General features: G+C 40.6%; 1 protein-coding gene across 1 annotated transcript in view; it reads right to left on the reverse strand.

Moving 5' to 3' along the window:
• The window catches only part of TGFBR3 (transforming growth factor, beta receptor III), a 103987-nt gene that overhangs the window by 43868 nt on the left and 40574 nt on the right, over positions 1-19545 (reverse strand). The window contains exon 3 of the mRNA XM_009884737.1: positions 4969-5106. Coding sequence (XP_009883039.1) covers positions 4969-5106 — 138 coding nt within the window. The remainder of the gene's footprint in view (positions 1-4968; positions 5107-19545) is intronic.

Here is a 19545-nt window from a genome sequence, read left to right on the forward strand (position 1 = left end):
TTGAACCAAAAATGTCCATTCCCAAACTGTTGTATTTTTGTGACATATAAAAATATCCAATCAGACTAATAGGACTAGACACATCAGTAACAAAAGTGGTGAATTTCTATTACTTAGGTCAGGCAGAGTTCATGCACTAAACCATTTCAGGTATTTTCAGGTTGAAAGGCCATGCTACTTAGGTGTATTTATTTTTAACACAATGAGAATAAACTCAAGACTTACTTTACTAAAATCACAGTAATTTTCCCAGCACCACCTACTTCACCCATCAAGATATATATATAACTTATGTAGAGCCTGAAAATAATCCTGTCTGTGCCAAATGTATTGTTAACACCACACTATGTAGTCACCATATATTCGCTTTTCTCTAACACACATAGAAATTTATGTCAGGTTTTCCTCAAGATGCTAAAATTTTTTCTTAAGACTATTCAGTAGTGTTCTTTAGTCTCTTCCCTGGTTTATAGATGGGGAAAGATACGCCGAGAAGCAAAATGACAATACAATAAGGCAACACACTAGTAAAGAACTACTCCCTCTAGCACCCCTGCCCCATCTTGGATGGCTTCCTCCAAAATACTGTGACTCTGTAAGCATCGCTGTGCTTCCATTTACTGCCATGGGTTTGGAAAAAAGTCTTCAAAACATGACATTAAAAAAAATCCCGATGTTAACAGAACCTTTGGTCTGGTTGGGGCATGCTATTTAATTTTAATGATAATTTATTCCACTGTGAGGTTTAGCCACCAGTAAACAGTTTGTGAAAGTGAAACTGTGAGTGAAGATAAAGCGTGCGACAAGTCACTGTACTGAGTGAAGCTATGTGTATCACGTGACAAAAATAAGTGCAAAACCACATGTATACACCAAATTTATCTTTTTATACTGAAAAATGTTTATCAAGAAGGTACTTTGTGCTTCCCTCTATACTATAACCATACACCCAAAGGCTGGATTATCTCCCCCATTCATTTGAAACTTGTGCCTAATGGAGGACCAGGCCAAAGGCAAAAATCCAAGCTTGAACTATACGATAAAAACTTAAATTCCAGCCCAACTCAGTAGCACAGTACTTTCCTAGGCTTTTGGATATGTGCTGACATGAGCTTTAAATCTTTCCTTTAAATGAAGCAATCTGGGGTGGCTTAGCTTTAGTGGAAACTCAAACAATGAATTCACAGAGCAAAGGTAGCAGACCATCTTCCTAATGAGGACACACACTGAAAACGCACAGCCCTGACTCTACACTATGCTCCAATATAAACATCATTTAAGCTCAGTGTACCTTAGTTTCTCTACCTGTACAATGGTACTAACAGCACTTTACAGAGTGCTCTGATTCACCATCTGCTCATATTTTCGGAGTTATCTTCTTTGTTAGAAAGAACCTTGGATCTTCTAATTTGTAATTTATTTATTTATTTATTTATTCAAAACACTTCCCTGGAACAGTTTAAGAACTTTATTATGATGCTTTACATGAAAAAAATAATAGCTAGTAATAAAAAGAAATAAACAGTTAGGACTTCATTAATAGTTACATGATCCTTTAACTACAAACTTTGACCCGGCTCTAGGGGTGTTGCCTTTGTCAGCAGTAAGTCCCAGAAGTCGCCACTTAAACTTCTTTACACTACTTACCTTTCTAACTAGGGATCAATCAATGAAACAGTGCAATTCATACTTTACGTATAGTATATTAATAAAAGTGTGAATGAATGTATTGTATGAAAAGTCTGAAGGAGAAGCTGGAAAGTCAATGATTATCCTGCCCAAGGCTTCCATAGAGACAGACACAATAGTTATGACACTCCTATGGTATGCGTGACACAGATTTCTGTTTTGAGCATAGAATTCATGGGCATTAAAAAAGTTTTTTTGAATTTGAAATCTTTTTATGATTCAAAATAGGCTGTTGTCTGGCTTGGCTATACATTTAAGGAGAATGAACAAGACAGGGCAGCAGAAGTACACAGATAAGCCAAGTATTTTCAAACAAGGGCCAAGGTAGCGAGCTATGCACTACGCATCCCTTGGAGCTGCGATTTACACTCCTAGGCTCAATTCTCTAAAACTTACTGACGGTTCTGGCAAGGAGGCAGGGACCCTGTCTGCTACCAGAATAGAAGCAGCATGTCCATCTGTCCCATGACTCACCTGAAACAAGAACTCTTGATTCTACAAAGGGACAGGCTCCTCTAGGCCAGAGGCAGTCCCAGCGATTGCAACCTGGGATGGCCCAATGCAGGCAAACAGCTCTGCTGCAAAACTGCAGCCCCTTAATTTCTTTTCGGCCTACGGGTGCTGCTAGGACTTCAGATTTCCCATGTTTTCTGTGCTGTGTGGTTCTGTGCTCTTTTTTCAGAAAGCTTTTGGGAAAACAATGCACTTGTCCTTGTGAACAGAGTGGAACTGTGGAAAAGCAATAGATGATCACCACTGTTTAAGTTGTTCAGCCTGTAACCTCATGGCCTATCATCCCAAGCCCCACTAGCTACTGAGAAAATGGTACATGAAAAGTGGGAAGGCTGATGAGTCCCTGATAAGAGATTGAAGTTAGCCTGCATTAGCAGCAAAAATATTGCCTTAGACAGAGAACATGGAGAATGAAATTCTGGAGTGAGAGGGACTTCAGGGACTAAACTGGGAGAGGTAACATTAGATTGGTACCCTGGTGTTTTCTGTTCTGTAACCTCATTCTTCAAGCTTATTACAGAATAGGAAAATAGAAACCTTAACGTGGTGGGAGGAAGAATATATAAATTATATGGCACTTGAAGAGATACAAAATTGTTATGGAGAGCTATTCAGATGTTTAGACATGATTAGGGATGAGTCAACACTGAGAGCTAGTTCACTCCTTGCAATGGAAAGGCGAGCTCTTGTATCTGCACAGCCTATGGGGAGCAGTGTTACCCCAGGGCCACAGGCGCATGCTGGGGGGGGCGGGGGGGGAAATGACGTGAAGCACCACAACTTTCAGCCCTTACTGTGACCAGCAGAGCCTAAAAGAAGCTGCAGTACTGAGAGAAGGTATTTGAGTCCCACCAATGGAGAACTGAACCCGTAGCATCTACCCAGGTAATCCTGCCCCATCTGAGAGACAGCCCACCCCTTCCTGCAGCACCCGTGGCCAGGTTTACTGTGGCAGCTCCTGAGGTCAGACAACTTCTTGTTTGGCATGAATCGTGACTGCTACTACTCACATCTTCAAGCCTGTTTTTGTAACCAGGAGAGCTTGAAACAGTTTTCTGAAGCAAACACTTAGCTAACCATACAGTTTTGGCAGCGGAGGCCTTAGGCACATTCCTATTGTTCCTATGGCTTAACGCAGCCTGCTGTAGCCCTGCTGAGCCAAGCCAAGCAAGACCAGCATGATCACAGTCTGAACACCGGCACAGTCTGCTGAGCGGAAATGGACGGCTCTCAGCAGAGCACCTCTTTGCTCCCAGAGGCAAGGCGAGGGGAGAGGGAAAAGCCTGGAGGAAGAGAAGGAAGAGAAGGGAAGAGATAGCTGAACACAAACTAGCTGATACAGAAATGGGAGTGATGATGTAGTAACTGTAGAAGATCAAAACTAAACTGAAAGTAGGTCCAAGACTCAATTAACCGATGAGAGGTGCTGTTGCTTTTGGCCAGGAGAGGAGTGAGGAATATTATCATACTGTTGTTCATCATCTCGTTCCTCAGTCATTTTCTGAGCAGACCTGAACTGTACTGGTTGCAGTAAAGACATATACCAGGAATGGTCAACAAGAAGTTCAGAGTCTCTAACACACTTATGAGAAAACCTGAGATTGTGAATACCTTAGAATACAAACAAGCCCATGTTCTTTGCACCAGTCAGTAACACATTGCACTGGAAACAGGATGGAGTCCTTCAAAGTTCAAAATATCAAGGGTACTCCTACTCTTGTAAACTAATGACAGGCAAAAGAAAAACAATCATAGGAAACTTTTGGTGTCCAGCAAGTGATAGGGCTCTTGGAGCACTTAATGGTGTCACCACCATATCAGGTCAAATGAGAGAGCAGTGTCCCCTCCCAGTGCGCTAACACTGCAGCACTGTCCACCCCCTCCTCCTGCTGATGCACAGTGATACCATTAAGTTCCCATCTGGTACTGCAGAAGCAGTCTTGCCTACGACTGTCAGCTGTGCTGGAGGAACAAAATTAAACCCTATAAGGATAGAGCTAAAAATAATCAAGTTTAGTTCTGCAATTAGAGTTGAACTTAGTAAAAGCTGCAACTTTAATAAAGACGACTCATGATTAGACATGATGTCACACATTAAAAATTTAATCCAAACAACTTGTCCGTTTCACTACAAATAGCAAACTTGAATGTCCTGGCAAACTCTAAGGACATGATTTACAAATACTAGGTAATATTTGGATCCTACATTATAAGCAGTGCTCCAGTCTTTCTGAGAAATAAAAATGACTTCATTCTGGGCTTAGCTCAGTCATTTCAATAGACCAAGCTTCATTAGAGACATAAACCGTAATTGTACCCATTGAGCTCAATACATACAGATTTTTGTTTGGGTCGCAGACCACACAACTAGTGTCCACCCATTATCTTTCCCATAGCTTTGAGGCTTTTTGCATTATGGTACTATTAAACTTCGAATCAGGACTGGCAATCTGTTATAACGTCACAGCTTTTTGAACTGGAATGGCTGCTAGTGTTAGTAACTACATGATATGCGGATTCTGAAAAAACAGTTTTGGTTTCTTTTCCTTGAATTCACGTAACAAGTAATTGGGTACTTTTTCCAAACTGCTTTGCCCTGCCACCTAACTGTTCCCCAGAGGCCTGCACTGAAACTTGACCTCCTGTTAACTTGGGTTTTTTTTTTAATGTATGTTTAAAAACTTTCTAAATGAATGCCATTAACTCTATGTCTTGTGCAACAAGTAGCTCTGATATAGAGCAGGCCAGAGGACTGTGTATACTTACGAAGAAAACTCTTTGGATTCCAGGTGCCAGCCTTTCTGTTTTTAGCTTCCAGACCAGAGGCAAAGGAGAGTTGAGAAGAAACACCAGAGGCTTCTGGTGAATATGCACTGATGAAATTGGATTCAAATGTAACGTGACCTGCAGAGAAACACAGAAATACATGAATACCCACTTAGAAGTTTCAAAACCAAAGTGGAATTTAAAACAATGAATCAAAGGTCATTTTTATACATATTACCGCTTCCAGCATTCAGACTTCTTGACCCAAGATTACAGACTAACCTACTTCCAACAAAACCAGTCAACAGAGCACAGATAATATAAAGAATGAAATAGTTAACGTTTGTGCTCTGTGCTTGCAAAGCACTGCAAAAGTGTTTAAGAAAACCTTGGCAAACGCTGATGAAAAATAGCTTATGCAAAAGGTCAAACCACTAAGCTGAGAGTTGGAGAACAAGGAGATAAAAAGAATTGCAAAGCAAACCCTGATTTCTGGTTTCTAGATGGTAACCTACAAAGCTGGCTTAGAGAACAAACCTCATCTGCTGAAACTATTACAGCATAAATCTAACCTGCAAAACAAATAAAACTAAACAAACAAAAAACCAGGAGGAACAAATCCAGAAACACAAGAGAGCACTGCACTAGTTTATGGAAGGAATTCCAGCAGAAATTTTAACATACCTCAGGCACTAAAAGGATACATGGGGAAAACAATCCCAGGAAAGTGGGCATCACAGAATTGAGGCAACCTGTTAGAGGTGATTTTTAAGCCACCAGTTTATGGTCGCTGGAAGCCCATCCTGCCCAGCCTCTCGTATCCCAGTGCTGCCCTTCTAGAAAGGGTCTGATGGGGTCAAAACTAACCAAACGCATGACAGAGAACAGCCTGTCAGTTTTTAGCATACAACAAGTTGTAACTGAAATCATGGTGTTTTTGCAGCATCTAATAAGCTTTTTAAGCAGGCAGTACTTGACTTGATAGTTCATCCTGCTTTATATTGAAGAAGTGTTAGTGTGCAATTGAGAGGTGATCTATCACATGGACTGTGCAGGTAAGCTGCTGTCTCACAACAGCGGGTGGCAGGTGGGTTCCCTGACAGAGAAACACAGCTCTTTCTAGAAAAGGTATAGAGCGAGCAAACATGAACACAACCACTAATTTGAGTGGTGGCACACAGAAATGAGCATACAGGTAATTCAGAATGAATTTTGTCTCCCGCTAGAGAATTTTGAAAGGAAATCTGAGACACAGAAGCTACTATGTGTAGTTTATTGCATTCCTATATAGTGGTAAGTATCAGTTAGTTTACCACTAAAGTAAATGCAGATTCATCTTGCAAACTAACTAGATGAAAGCTAGAGATCAAACTGAATATTAGGTACCCGTTATTGTTGAAAATCTAGGGCTCAGGTCTGACAGACACCTGGAGGAGAGCAGAGTCACATTTTTTGGCTACTTAGGAAAAGCTGGCAAAAAAATAGCTGTGATACCTCACCAATCAGTATGCAGAGCAGAATTTATTAGAATTTAGAAACAGAATTTACTAGATTCTTAAAACCCACTGAATGAACATGTGTCCAGTCCCCACAGCAAAAAAGATATGAAACCCCATAAGCACACCTCTGGATGCATTGAGGACATCTGTATCTTCATTATGCTTGATTAAAACTTGTTGGAAAACTGATATTAAAAGAATAATTCCGTATTTGTACAAGAACCAAACTGCTTTAAGGAACGAGCACCTCTCCTCTCCAGCAGTCAGGGGCAGTGCTAGCTCTGCCCGCAGGGAGACTGGGCACCTTCCACCCAAAGGCAGGCACCTTTCTCGCTACCTGGACTGTCCCAGCAGGAGGCCTAGTCGTATTTATGCATTTCCAAAAGAAAATATAAAGTACTGTAAATTACTACGTCTTCCAGGGGCCACATTTCTCTCAATTTTCTGCCTCTAAAGAATAAAATACCTCCTTTTAGGAAACTGCAGGTTGTTAGCGCTCTGAATGCTAATAGGATGACAGAGGCTTCAAATGACAAACAGTCATGATCTTAGCTATAAAAACTGCTTTAGGGTATCAGGCTATAGAGCCAAAATAATTCTGCTAGCTGAAAATAAGATAGAAGATAAAATTATCTGTTTTACAAGGCTCCCTCTTTGTTGTTCTGTCTAGAAACGGAGAGGCAAAAGTGGAAAGAAAAAGGTGTTTAGAACTGCTATTAAATTCATGGCTATTAAAAAGCTTTCATTAATTCTTGTGGGTTTTCAGCTGTAATCACAGCTAATTAGTAATAAGCTGTTTAAGCTATTAAATATAATTGCCTTGTTCTGGGGTTATGTTTTCTTACAAAGCAATAAAACCACTGTAATCTAAGTTTACCGAAGTAGCCTAGTTATATCTTTCGCAGTCCTGATCTAGCAAATATGAGTTCAAATTTTATTCTGATATTTTTTCAGCTCCAAATGGCATAAAGTGCATTCCATTTTAAACTCTCTAAACTTCAAAGTGTCAAAGAGAATATCTGTTACACTAAATGGAGTAAATATTAAACATGTCCACTCTTTTCATATGCATCCATAGCCACATTTTCACACCCAATGATAACTGTTTTTTTCTGATCCCAGAGGAACTAAAGGAACTAAAGTAAATATTGATGAAATTTGCTATAATATACTTTTATGTACTTAAATAAGCAAGAACAGAAAAATAGTAACAATCCTCTCACTGGCAACAGGGGCACTCAGCTTGGGTTTGCATCCTGGTGGTGTTTTTATTAGAATGTCAAGTCAATGCAAAGAAGAGGCTCCTATTAGATTTTTTTTTTTATTTTTGCTGTTTAAAACCTCTGGTATTTATTAAAACCAGAAATGATACAAGAAATATAACACACACTGAAAACTTCATCTCAGAAATAGCTAGGCCAAGTCCTTTGGGTAATAAGGAAATGGAGAAGTATCTCTGTTTCAACTGATCTCAGACAAGTTTATTCAAAGCCAACATCTATCAGACAAGACAGATGTTTTAGACTTCATAGAGATTTCTGCTTGTTGGTTTGGTCACCTGAAAGAGCGTACAGAGCAATCATACTACCTTAGTGAGAAAATCAGAAACCCTTTGCAACTGGATCTACTATCAGATTTCATAGCTGCTATTCCTCTAGGCCTTGAAAATTAAATATGTAGATAATATACACACATACGATTATTTCCATAAGTTTGAGCCGTATTCAGAAGTGGCGATATATCTACCCATGCCTTTGGCTGGAATTGTAGGATAAGTTATATCACATAATGGAATTTTCCTACATTTGTACCTAAAAAGTGCAGACTGATCCTTAAGAAAAGCTATAGGACTTTAACACAAAATAAATTTATATTTCGTAAGTTAATTAAGTGTTCCTGTGAAAATTTTCAGAATAAATGTAATTTTGCATTACTGCACTCCTTAGGTTGCTCATGAGTAAGGCACCAACAAAACAATGTGGAATTCTTATTTCTAGTCCTAAACTTGAGAAAGAATGTAATTAATGTGAGGATGCTTCTGCAGCAGCCTCTGTCACTGTATTCCTTGGCACATATATTCCCTGTCACTACACTTCTTGGCATAATGGAGTCCTCCGCACCAGCTTAGTTTTCCCGAAAAAAACTCCAAACAACCACAGAGCTGCTCAACAGCTGCTCAGGACTATCTTGGTCATCATGTTTTTCATAATTCATTTTTGCTTCAGAGCTAGCTGTGCTGAGAGGCAGCTAGGTAGCCGAGCCTTAGTGTGACTGTCCCCACTACAAGTCGTACAAAATCAACAGTCTCCTCATAGTGTAACTACATCCCCCCCTAATTATTTTTGATTGTCCCCATCATCGTCTGTGCTTGATGATACACAACAGTGGTATCTACCATGGGAGATTTTCTCCTGGTCCTTAGAAAGAATTTCAAGCAAACTGCTAGGGAGTTACCAGCATTCAAGAGCTTTTTAACGACTACCTAGCTGTCAAGCATATAGATTTCACCTTGTACAACAGCAGTCGGTGGGCTATCACACAGTATTTTCAGCCCAAGTAAGGTAAGCACGGTCAAAGCCCCTTACCAGTGAGGCTGGAGGTGTTTCTGTGTGGAAGGTAGTGGTTTGAACTGTGGCATCCTGGACTTTGAGTGTGCAACAGAGGTACCCAAATGCCTCTTCCACTCCTGCTTTAGAGATCGAAAGGCTTAACAGGACTCTAAGGTGTTACAAGCTTATGACATTGATACAAACACAAGCATCAAGCTTCAGCTGTACCAGCATCTCCAAAGTGAAACTGTCACACACTCTAGCTCTCCCTTGTTAAGGTTTCTTCAGTCATATCCGTGCTCCCACCTTCTTGTCCTTCTGCTAACTTCTGGCATGGCTGCCTCCCCATCCACAGCACTGCAGCAGAAGATCGTCCTCTCTACTCTCTACACCAATATCTCTCACCAAAAAGTAATTTCTGCTAGAGTGCCTCCAATATTGCTCTAGTTAAACCACATACTGGCTGAATCCTAAGTGGTGCTCTCTTTCCCCCAGCCACCTTTCTGTCTCATCTTAGCTCGTGAGCTCTGCAGGGCACATCCTTTCTCAAATGTCTAGACAGTTCATAGCAACTTCCAAACACTCCACAAATTATAGAAAGGTACTGGATCACTTCAAACCAAACAGAATGTTTCTAATTAATAGCAGAAGAGCTAACTAGAAAATTTCCCTTTCTTTTTGTATTTTCACTGGCAGAATCCATATTACTAAATATTTATGTGAAGGATTGCCCAGAAACACCATCAGAAACCAGTCCTACATGTGTTCAACACTGTACAGATAGATATGAAGACATAGTGTGAAATTCTGAACTCGCTGAACTCTGTGGTAAAATTCATTCTTTTTCCGAAACTCCCATATAAGCTTTTTCTATAAAAAATGAGGTATCAAAAAAGTGTTACTCTCGATCCATTCTTACAGGTTCAAACAAGCTTATAAAATACACACGTTTTGTACTTCTCAGCAACACACTACCTCAGTCAGTCTTCTGCATCTCAGACAGCTCTATGAGCAGTTTGGTCAAACAATACCAAAAGAAAATTAAACCAGAATCATTAAATGGACTAAAGCACTTTTAGGTCACCTAGTCCATTTAACAAGCAGCTGCTCTTGCTCTTCCCATGTTATTTTTAAAACATATTAAGGGACAGCACATTAACCAAGCAGATAGCAGCGTAACAACAGCACAGGAAAATAAGTCGATGTGGTCCAACTCCCAGTGAAGGGCTCATTTCATCACTGAGTTGTTGCGTAGCTACATTGTGCAATCAACAGTTAGACCAGATCTTCTGGACATGTGTCTCAGTAATGGTCCTCTCAGCTTCAGCAGCTGTTCATCAGAGCAAGCTCCTCTTCCAGACTCATGTCTGCCTTTCACGGCCTCCTTTGGCGCAAGCTCCTCCAAATAATACATGACTAACTTGTGAGGAATACGACAACTTGGTCATAGATGAAAATTAAAGATTAAAGCTATTCTAAAAATCTTAGAACCCACCCTACAAATTCATTTTTAAAAAGCATTCAACTGCGACGAGGACATGAACCACAGAGAAGTTTTGTCATTTTTTTGCTAGAATGCATTTTTCAATATATGTTATTTTATTTTTTAACAATTTTTATAAAGGCTTTAAAAAGATACCACATTTCATAGGTGCCATGTCTATTAATCTTATGGTGCCATTACTTAGCCAGCTATATATGCATGTATTCACGCTGATGACTACTGCCTGCACAGTCTGCAAAGAGTTCCTTTAAGGTCTCTAGCAGCAGCAAGGTTAAGGCGGCTGCAGAGGCTTCTCTGTCCCCGGAGATCACAGTTTCATGGAAGGCTGAGTATCACCACAGAAACCAACTACAAAAACAGTCTACGGGCTCCTGCCCCGTTACTCTGGTAAAGCAATTTGTACAACGTGAAAGGCAAGGGCACAAATGCTGAAAACTGATCAAAGTAAGCACTGCTGTTAAAGTACCATTTTGTTTTGCTGACTTCAAGGCATCAAATCACAGACTCTGTTTTGTTCAAAAAAGATGAAAGTCAAGTGCCAAGGATTTGTAAGGTTGAATTAACTATTCCAGTGTGAAGGCCTTCAGATAAATTCATAGCACATTTTCCAAAATAGCCATTACGAATTTGTGCTAATAAACCAGGACAAAATATGCTGTGCTGTATTGAATTACACTGCCTAGGCTAGGACAGCTGTTCTCTAAAAGAGAAGAGAAAAAATGAATTTTAACTCTCAGATCATCTAAACACATTTTCTGACTTACAAGTGATGCACTAAAGATGGATTTATGACATCTTTAGAACAGAAATTTGAAAATTTATACCTATCACTGCCTTCTATAAGTGTTTTCACTCTTTTTGTTATTATAATATTTATAGGACATAAATTATTTTGGTATGGCAACAAAGAAATTAATATGAAAAAACTTTTCTTTACAGTTCAGTAATGTATATTATCCAATATAAGAGGTTTAGAATTTCTACTGAAATTCACTTGAAAAATATAATGTCAATACATTGGCTATAAAAAGCCATTGGCTATATAATCAGTCAAGGATTAATTCATGAATCCACCTCAAGTGGTGGGATCTAATACTGCACCGTTTTTCAAAAGCGTTTATTGATTCCTTTGGGAAGGATCTCCAGGCCATTTGTTTTTCTTGTTAAGATGACAGTAAAGAGAAAGTGTATTCTTTAGGCAGGGACTGTGAATTCAAAATGGAACAATTCTCCCCCCCCCCCCCCATATTTTTGCTATGCTCATTGAATATTGTATTACAGATTTGATACCAAGCCAGCTATAGTAGATCGCAATGTCCAGCTTTCAGAAGCCAAGAGTTTTTGAGACAGTTTGCTGATTTTTCCAAGAAACATAAAATATGTGCAGATGGTGTTACTGCTTGAAGGTAGTATTTGCACTCTTCAATCAAACGATTGTATAAGCAAGTTCCTATCAGCACGTGAGACCCTACCGCTTCCCTTCTGGGAAGGTTCTCCAACGCAGACACTCATTCATTCACAGCAAGCACCTATTTTTTTGATAACTCACCCCAACAATAAGACAGAAGATCTTCAGAACAGCATCAGAGAAATAAATAACTCCAGGAAAATTGCAATGCCATTAAAAACAAGCACTCATATCCACACACTTACTTTTTCTCCTGCAGAACTGGACTTGCAGCCCTTGCCAGCAATACACCACCCTTTCTTCTCTCTGCCAGGCCACCACTAAAGGATGCTGCTGGGGCAGGGCCCTGCTCTTGCAGGATGGGGCAGGGCGGCTGCCATGCATGAGGCACACGTGGGGAGGGAAAACCTTTTCTTTCTTTCACTCAGTCCTTAAGGAACAGGTCTGAGCACCTGGTAGCTGTGATAGCATTTACCCAGTGTGTGAAGGCCTGAAGTTTATTTCCAAGGCTCAGATAACATTCTAATTCTAAAAAAAAAAAATAAATCCATCTTTTGCTTATTTTATCCTAAATGTATGGTTGCAACTGGATTGGCATTGCCTGGACCTCCTCACCCACATTCCACAGAGAGAATCAGATTGACTAAACAGCAGTTATAGCTCAACCGTGAAAATCATAGGAAAGATTCACCCCTGGTATAATTCTACTGAAGGTACTAGCATTAAGCCAGAGACTGATGTGGTCCCATACATTACCTTATAAAAAAAGAATACTATTGCACAATCTGCTGATTCTTATGATCTACCACCCAGACTGCAAAACGGCTCCATCGGAAAGAAGGCAAGAGAACAGAAAGGTTGATAAGGACTACCCAACTATGATCTACAGCCCATAGCACTCTCTTCTTAAGAAGAGCTGTCAGAAACCTCTGACCAAAAGGTGTTTGAAATCTCCCCCCCCAACCCCTCCCCCCCTTTTTTTTTATTTGTCCTGCAACAGGGGCTAAAGATCAAGGTGCACTGTGCCAGACACAGACAGTTCCCTCCCCAAAAAGCTTACTAATCAAGACATTCCACATGTGCATGCCCACATCCTCTAACAAACTACTTTGAAGTATGCATGATGTTCCCAGGAGGCCACTTTAACATGAAGATGCATTATTAATGATTCCGAGGAGATATGGCAGCCCCAAGGCGTATGTTCAAGGGGAGAACTAGGCAAAGCTCCCTTCACCCTCAGTGAGGATGGAGCATCACCCCTGCACTTGGCACCTGTTACGCTCAAAGCAAAGCAATGTACTTGAATGGACATACCGTCTTTAACAAAGATCTAAGGTTTACCCTCAGAACCAGCTTGAAAACTGACTTGCCCATCCACTGACACAGTAGCTGTATTCAACAAACTGATGAAAGAGAGTCCATTAGAACAAAAACCTAAGAGCTTGCAGCATATTCAAGTATTATCTGTAGTTCTCCCTCCAGTCTAAGTTCTGGTACCTTTCTAGCCCTAAATAGTAAATGACCAAGCTGAGGATCCATGTAAAAGGATGGAATTATAGCACATTTAGATCTCCTTATATGAATTCTGAAATCAGCTGCTCCAGAAAACAGACTAAAAAAAGCAAATTACAAGTGAAATTTAGCACTGTAACATTATCAAATAAATCACGTGTAAGACGAGTACAGTATAGTACAGTGGCATGCTGTATGGCACTAACCATACTGCTCAGTACCCAGCAGCATTGTCGTTTTTATCTGGTTCATAACTGATGTTTTAATGCACACACTTACCCCTCAAAACTGTAAGAATAGGCAACTGTGCTGCTACGTTTTTACTAGAAATGCAGTGACTGAAGTGTCCACTCAGAAAGCACCAGGGGTCTCACAGCATCACAGAGTTCTGACACAAGGAGACGTTACGAAATAGTGGTTCTAACTTAATGAAAATATTGGACCATTTCTGCCCACAGCTCAGTCACATAATTTCTCTTCAGACAAAAATGTAGCCAGTTAATTTCTAGTGTTCCAAAGCTGTTATTTTAAGCTGGAGCTGTGAAATGCGATCATGTTAGGTTAGAAGCTAGTAATTTATGCAAATACCTAGGTAATAAAAAAATTAGGACCAAAGCTATTCCTGATACAAATAACTTGTCAAACAGGCAGGACAGTTATTGAAAGCCTATTTGCACAAGAAAGTGGTATTACTTTCACAGTGCAAGAATAATAAAAGCAAAAAAAATTGTGGCTTTAGATCAGGAGGGCTATTTCGGAACACAAAGGGTGATAACTGTATTAGCATAAGTCATACTTACAGTAATAGAGCTAATTCTGTGACAGTGATCATAGAAGTATAACCCACAGAGTTTACTGAGAAATTTTACGTAGAGATCATACACATGCCTACTTTAGCTTCATTTACCTGAATAATACAAGATCCAGCTTTCCCTGTGCATACATATTTCAATCCGTTTTTTATGCCTTCAGTGTTATCTCATGCTTTATATAGCTTGAAGAACCAGAGTTCTCCAGAAAAATAAGATTTTTCAAAAGCTTCTGGCTGCAGCAAAGAAAGCAGACCGTCCAAACACAAGCATCTCTGCTCAGCTCTGCCAACGAAACCCAATCTTCACATGCTATCCCCGTTTTGGGCACCTGCAGAGCAAGGACTGCCCACAGTGATCAGCCACACGGTTCATTCAATGGAAAGCCCGTGCCCATCAGTGCAAGGCTGGGACCACTTCGTCCATTCCTCCTGTGACCCGAACTAGACACTCAGGCTCCCAAAGATTAAGTGAAACCATTTGTGCCATCTGCCCTTCCACAAAGCAGTCAGGCTTCCCAGCACTTGAGACCTAAAAACACGATGTTTCGCTCAGCTTTGCATAAATCAGTAGATGTCAATACTGTTCACATGCCATATAATGAATCCTAAGGGGAAAGTCCTCCTTCATACATTTTGTGGGAAAATTTCTTGTTGGCTTTAGATCTGCTTAGGGGCACAGAAGCCATTCCTGTAAGCCACGAGTACAGCATCCCCCCTACTGTTCAGCGGCCTATTCACAAAACAGTATCACATTGGACTGAGTTTTACTTTTAACAATTCAGGTAGAAGACTCATGTGAAAAGGAAACGTTTTCCCAGACAATATTCTATTCTGCACTTATTTGTACATATATTGCAGATCTAAGTTTTTCTTTGGGGAATCAGCTGGGTTGCAAATTAAGTTTAATTTTATTCTCCTCTTCCCTTCTCCCATCCCTTAACTATTACCAGATAATTGTAGTTTTGCACTAACATAGTACCCAATGACCTGAAAAAACAAAGGCTGGGGGGTGATCACTACTATGTTGGAGGATATATGAGTACATACTAAAAAGCAAATCCTGTCCCAAAGAAAATGCTTCTTAAACTGACAGATAAAAGACATGACAAAGTTCTGCCAGGACCATTTTCCTTAAATGCACTTGGGGTGCTCTGAGCAAATCTACCCAGGGTTTTCCAGGCAAACACAAGTTTCCACTGCCAGTATTTTCAGCAAGTTAGATAGGTGCTATCCACCCAACCAGAAATTACATAGCTGCATTAACGTACCAGTACAGTATTGATACATCTTGCCTCTCAACAGGTCTTGTTAGTCATAGCTCAGTACGATACTAACCATGGGTTCAGAGACTGGCGTTAGCACTATTTCATCTCTACCAGGTTCTGACAGTAGACACAGCAAGTTTGCAGTTTGTCTCAGACGCTAAACACCATGCAGATGTAACATAGCACATGGTGTCATGCAAACATCGTGGCAAAACTGGAATCTGAATACAGAATTGCCAAATTCTGGGTAAATCCTGAACAGATGAACACCCTACTTTCCGCCGTTTCAAAAGCTGCAGGTGTGGAAGGGGAAGAGGCTGAGACAATGAGGCTTCACAAAGCAAGAAAAGATTACAAACAAACATGAAACAGATGAGGCAAAGACTGCAAAGGGATATGCCATTTGAAAGGTCCCACATATAAAACAATTTGCTCCTCAAAGGTTTTGCAACCAGACCACACATAGATCCAGATGACTGGAAAAAAGAAACATCATTCTACAGGTGTCTTTTAGAGAGGCATAGTCACACAGGGAAGTGTAAAATGTGGAGGTCACATTTTTATTGGACATGTAAAACTAAATTCTTGCTTTCTGAGCCAGGGTAAAGAACAGCGTGTGTGCATGAGTCATAAAAAGATGAAAACCTAAGCAGCAGCACCAGATTTAGGAAACAGTTTTGTTTACTTTATTGTCAGCAACCCACCAGCCTGAGTAAGAGCTGGTGCAAGTGTGTGTCTGTAATACATACACTCACAAATGGCATTAGAAATTAAATAAAGGAAACTGCTTTCAGAAGATTAAAAATAACTGTAACTAATACATTGTGTCTCTACTCCCCTGAGGCAGGTCTTCATTCTTCCCAAATTTTTTTCTATTTTCAAACTTCAAAAAATAATCAGAACTTTTACTCCCTGTACAAACAAAACAGTATTTTCAGGATATTCAAAGAATGAATTTATGATAGCGACTACATGGAAAAAAAACAACAAACCCCTAAGGAATAAAGTTTTCTATTTAATCAGGCCTACCCATATAAGCAAGACTACTCACATCTGTATACACCAGCAGAATAAAAGCCATGAAAACTGACAAAATCTTCCGGAAGACATCACTGAGGCTGTTATGCAAGTATTTTCTTGCACAATTATGCCATTCCATGCAATTCTTACCTGCGCTGTCTTGCTGATTCTTGCTGGAAAACAGATTTACTGAAGAGAATACTGGCTTGCCTTCCAGCTAACAGTGTAAGAATAGGCTGCTGCTCCTTGCATGCAATATTTTTCCATGTATGTTGTGCATTTCAGTGTCTAATTTACCTCATTGCAAGTATCACTTGAAACCAAATTACTGGCGGAAAAAAGACATGTTCCAATGGTCTATTCTGAAAAGATATCTACAAAGTGCCACTGTGCTTTTCTGCAAAGCTAAGGTCATACAGAGTCACATTTCCCAACAGGCCTCAAAACTTCACTTACACATTCACGTGCGTTAGCGGATGGCGTCCGTGCAGAAAAAATGAAGGCTCTGCCTCCTTGGGTGATGACAGCAGAGAGAGCCGGACTTCAATGAGTCTTCAGCGTTAGAGAATGCCAGTTATCTCCAGAAAGGTGACAGATCTTAATACTTTTCCCTTACTGATTAGATTTGGGTCATCACCAACTACTACCTCTCATCTAGAGACACTAACTACTGCCACCATCACGTTTATCACATCTGGCATGAGCTCAAATAATAAAAATATTTCTCTATTATAAATTGCCATGGTAATTGTTAGAGACACTATCAGCTATAAATTACCTATAACTCCTTCAAACTTTTTCAAGCAATTTAAGTTTCAGATGTTTGTACCTCATGGTGGTGCTATTTTTGCATCTTCTTTAAACGACAAGTTTTACTTGTAGAAGTATTCTGTTTATGTTTCACAGGGAAAATAAGAGACTCTTCTTGAGAAACACAAACAAGAGTATATAATAAGTGTTATCAAAAGTGTGATCTACATAAAAAAGACCCCAACAATTAAAGCATTTGTTCATCCTCTCATATCTTGCCACTGCAAGGTTTTTACTTTTTCAGTTGATACAGGAGCATGGCTGTCAGGCATAGCAAGCTCCACACAGTTTGGGTTGGAAATTTTCCCTAATGCTGGGAGGTTGCAGGAGAACAACTTCATTAATTCCAGCTTTTGCCTCAAACAGCCACTCCAGAGAACAACATAAACACGACCACTCATGAGAAGTGTTGCTCCAACATTTCACACACACACACACACACAAGCCCAAAGCTAGACTGGAACCTGCCCGTTGAGTCTGTGATATAAACCGACTCCTGGAAATGCCATCACTTCCTTAATTATCTTTTCTTGGGGAAAGTAACCATAGACAAAGCAGTAATTTATAAATACTCCAAGGCATGTCAGATAGAAGCTTTGAGGAGGGAACTACACACCAAGAATGCGAATCACAGTTTATGATCAAACTCAGAACACATGCATCTGCCTGAAAGAACGTGTGAGCGCATGTGCACAGTGGGATTACACACACGCAAGTGACAGAGAGGGAGGAAGAAGAGTCCATCTAATAAAGACTGCAGCAGCAGCTGCACCATTCTCGCTATAATCCTGCAATAGCATATCAGTACCTGCAGCACTCGCAGCAGAGGAAAACAAGAGTCCAATTTTCAGCTTCCAACAGGTCATTTTAAATAGCAGTCAGCAAAACTGAAAAATTTAAGCAATCAGAAAAGTCATTCTGACATTTTTTCCTTTTGAACCCTTTAGCCTTCTGTGGTGGGCCTTGGCATGGCTTCAGACACAGTTCCGCACAGCTCTCTGAAACCCAGAGCAGGTCTCACTTTCTGCGCAAACAGTCCCATTTCTAAAAACGGAAAATACTGAGGGTTTGCACAGCACTTTCCAAGTCATGAGAAGTCACTGCTGCCTCTTTAAGGGTAGACGCACATCAAGCCATGCTCCTGCAGGACAGCAGGCTCTGCACAAACAGGCTCTTCTGGCAGACACATGACTTCCTCTGGCAGTTCTGGTGGGCAGAACTTGGAACTATTGCCAAATCCAATGACCAGCAAATCCTGAGCTGGCTGAAAACAACCCACAAAGACTGCAGTCCAGAGCAAACGAGATGAAAAAGGCACATTAAAAAAGGCTGGATTTTATGCAAGCGCAGATGCTTCAAAGTGCCGACAAAGAAAAGAGGGGGAAAGAGGATTGTGAGGGCTCTTTAAGAAACGGAGGCTGGAGTGGCTGCTGGTTTGTTAGTTTTTTAAAAACATGGCAATACAGTGTCCGTCAATCAAGGCAATTAAGACATCAGTGTCCCTTTAGTGTGTTAGCTGCATGGGAGTTGCAGCTTTCAGTAGACAAGGCATCACCTGAGAAAGACACTGAACAATTACAATTTCTGTGGAGCACACTGTCAGTATCTTTAAGGCTTTATAAGGTCTATTGTATGCTTCACTTCCGATTCAGTCCAGTGGTCCAGCAGCCCAGAGAGGGGTCTTGGGCAGGGCTGTGGGGACGGGAGTAACAGCAGCTTGTGAAACCACCCTGGTGAGCCAGTGGAGACACCACAGGCTGTGGGCAAGCTTTGGAAAATACCCAGGGTCAAAAGATGCATGTGATGAGGAACTGCTGCTTTCCAAGCAACAAATACAGGGTGTTCCTGGAGTACATCTGCCACAGCGTCGCTCACAACTTGACTCTGAGACCTCACTGGCACAGAGCACTGGTGGAAGTAGTAATTCATCTGGGCTTCCCGTTCTCAGCCTTCTGATGTGGGCCCCTTCCCTCGCTCTTACAAGTGGTATGCAAAACACCGTGAAAGAAGAGTGATAAAAAGCAGCAGGCAACCTTAAGCCTGACAGAGTGGTTTGCAGGTAGCCAAAGTCATTTTCCACTGCCAGTCTGCAGGTCCTGTCCTGGTTGGACTGATAACACTGTCTCTGCATGACTTTGTGAGCTACAGATTATCAAGGAACAAGCAGTAACAGGGTGAAAGCAATCAAGATCATCTTGA

Source organism: Charadrius vociferus, unplaced genomic scaffold, assembly GCF_000708025.1.
Source record: "Charadrius vociferus isolate BGI_N301 unplaced genomic scaffold, ASM70802v2 scaffold163, whole genome shotgun sequence".
Lineage (NCBI taxonomy): Eukaryota > Metazoa > Chordata > Aves > Charadriiformes > Charadriidae > Charadrius > Charadrius vociferus.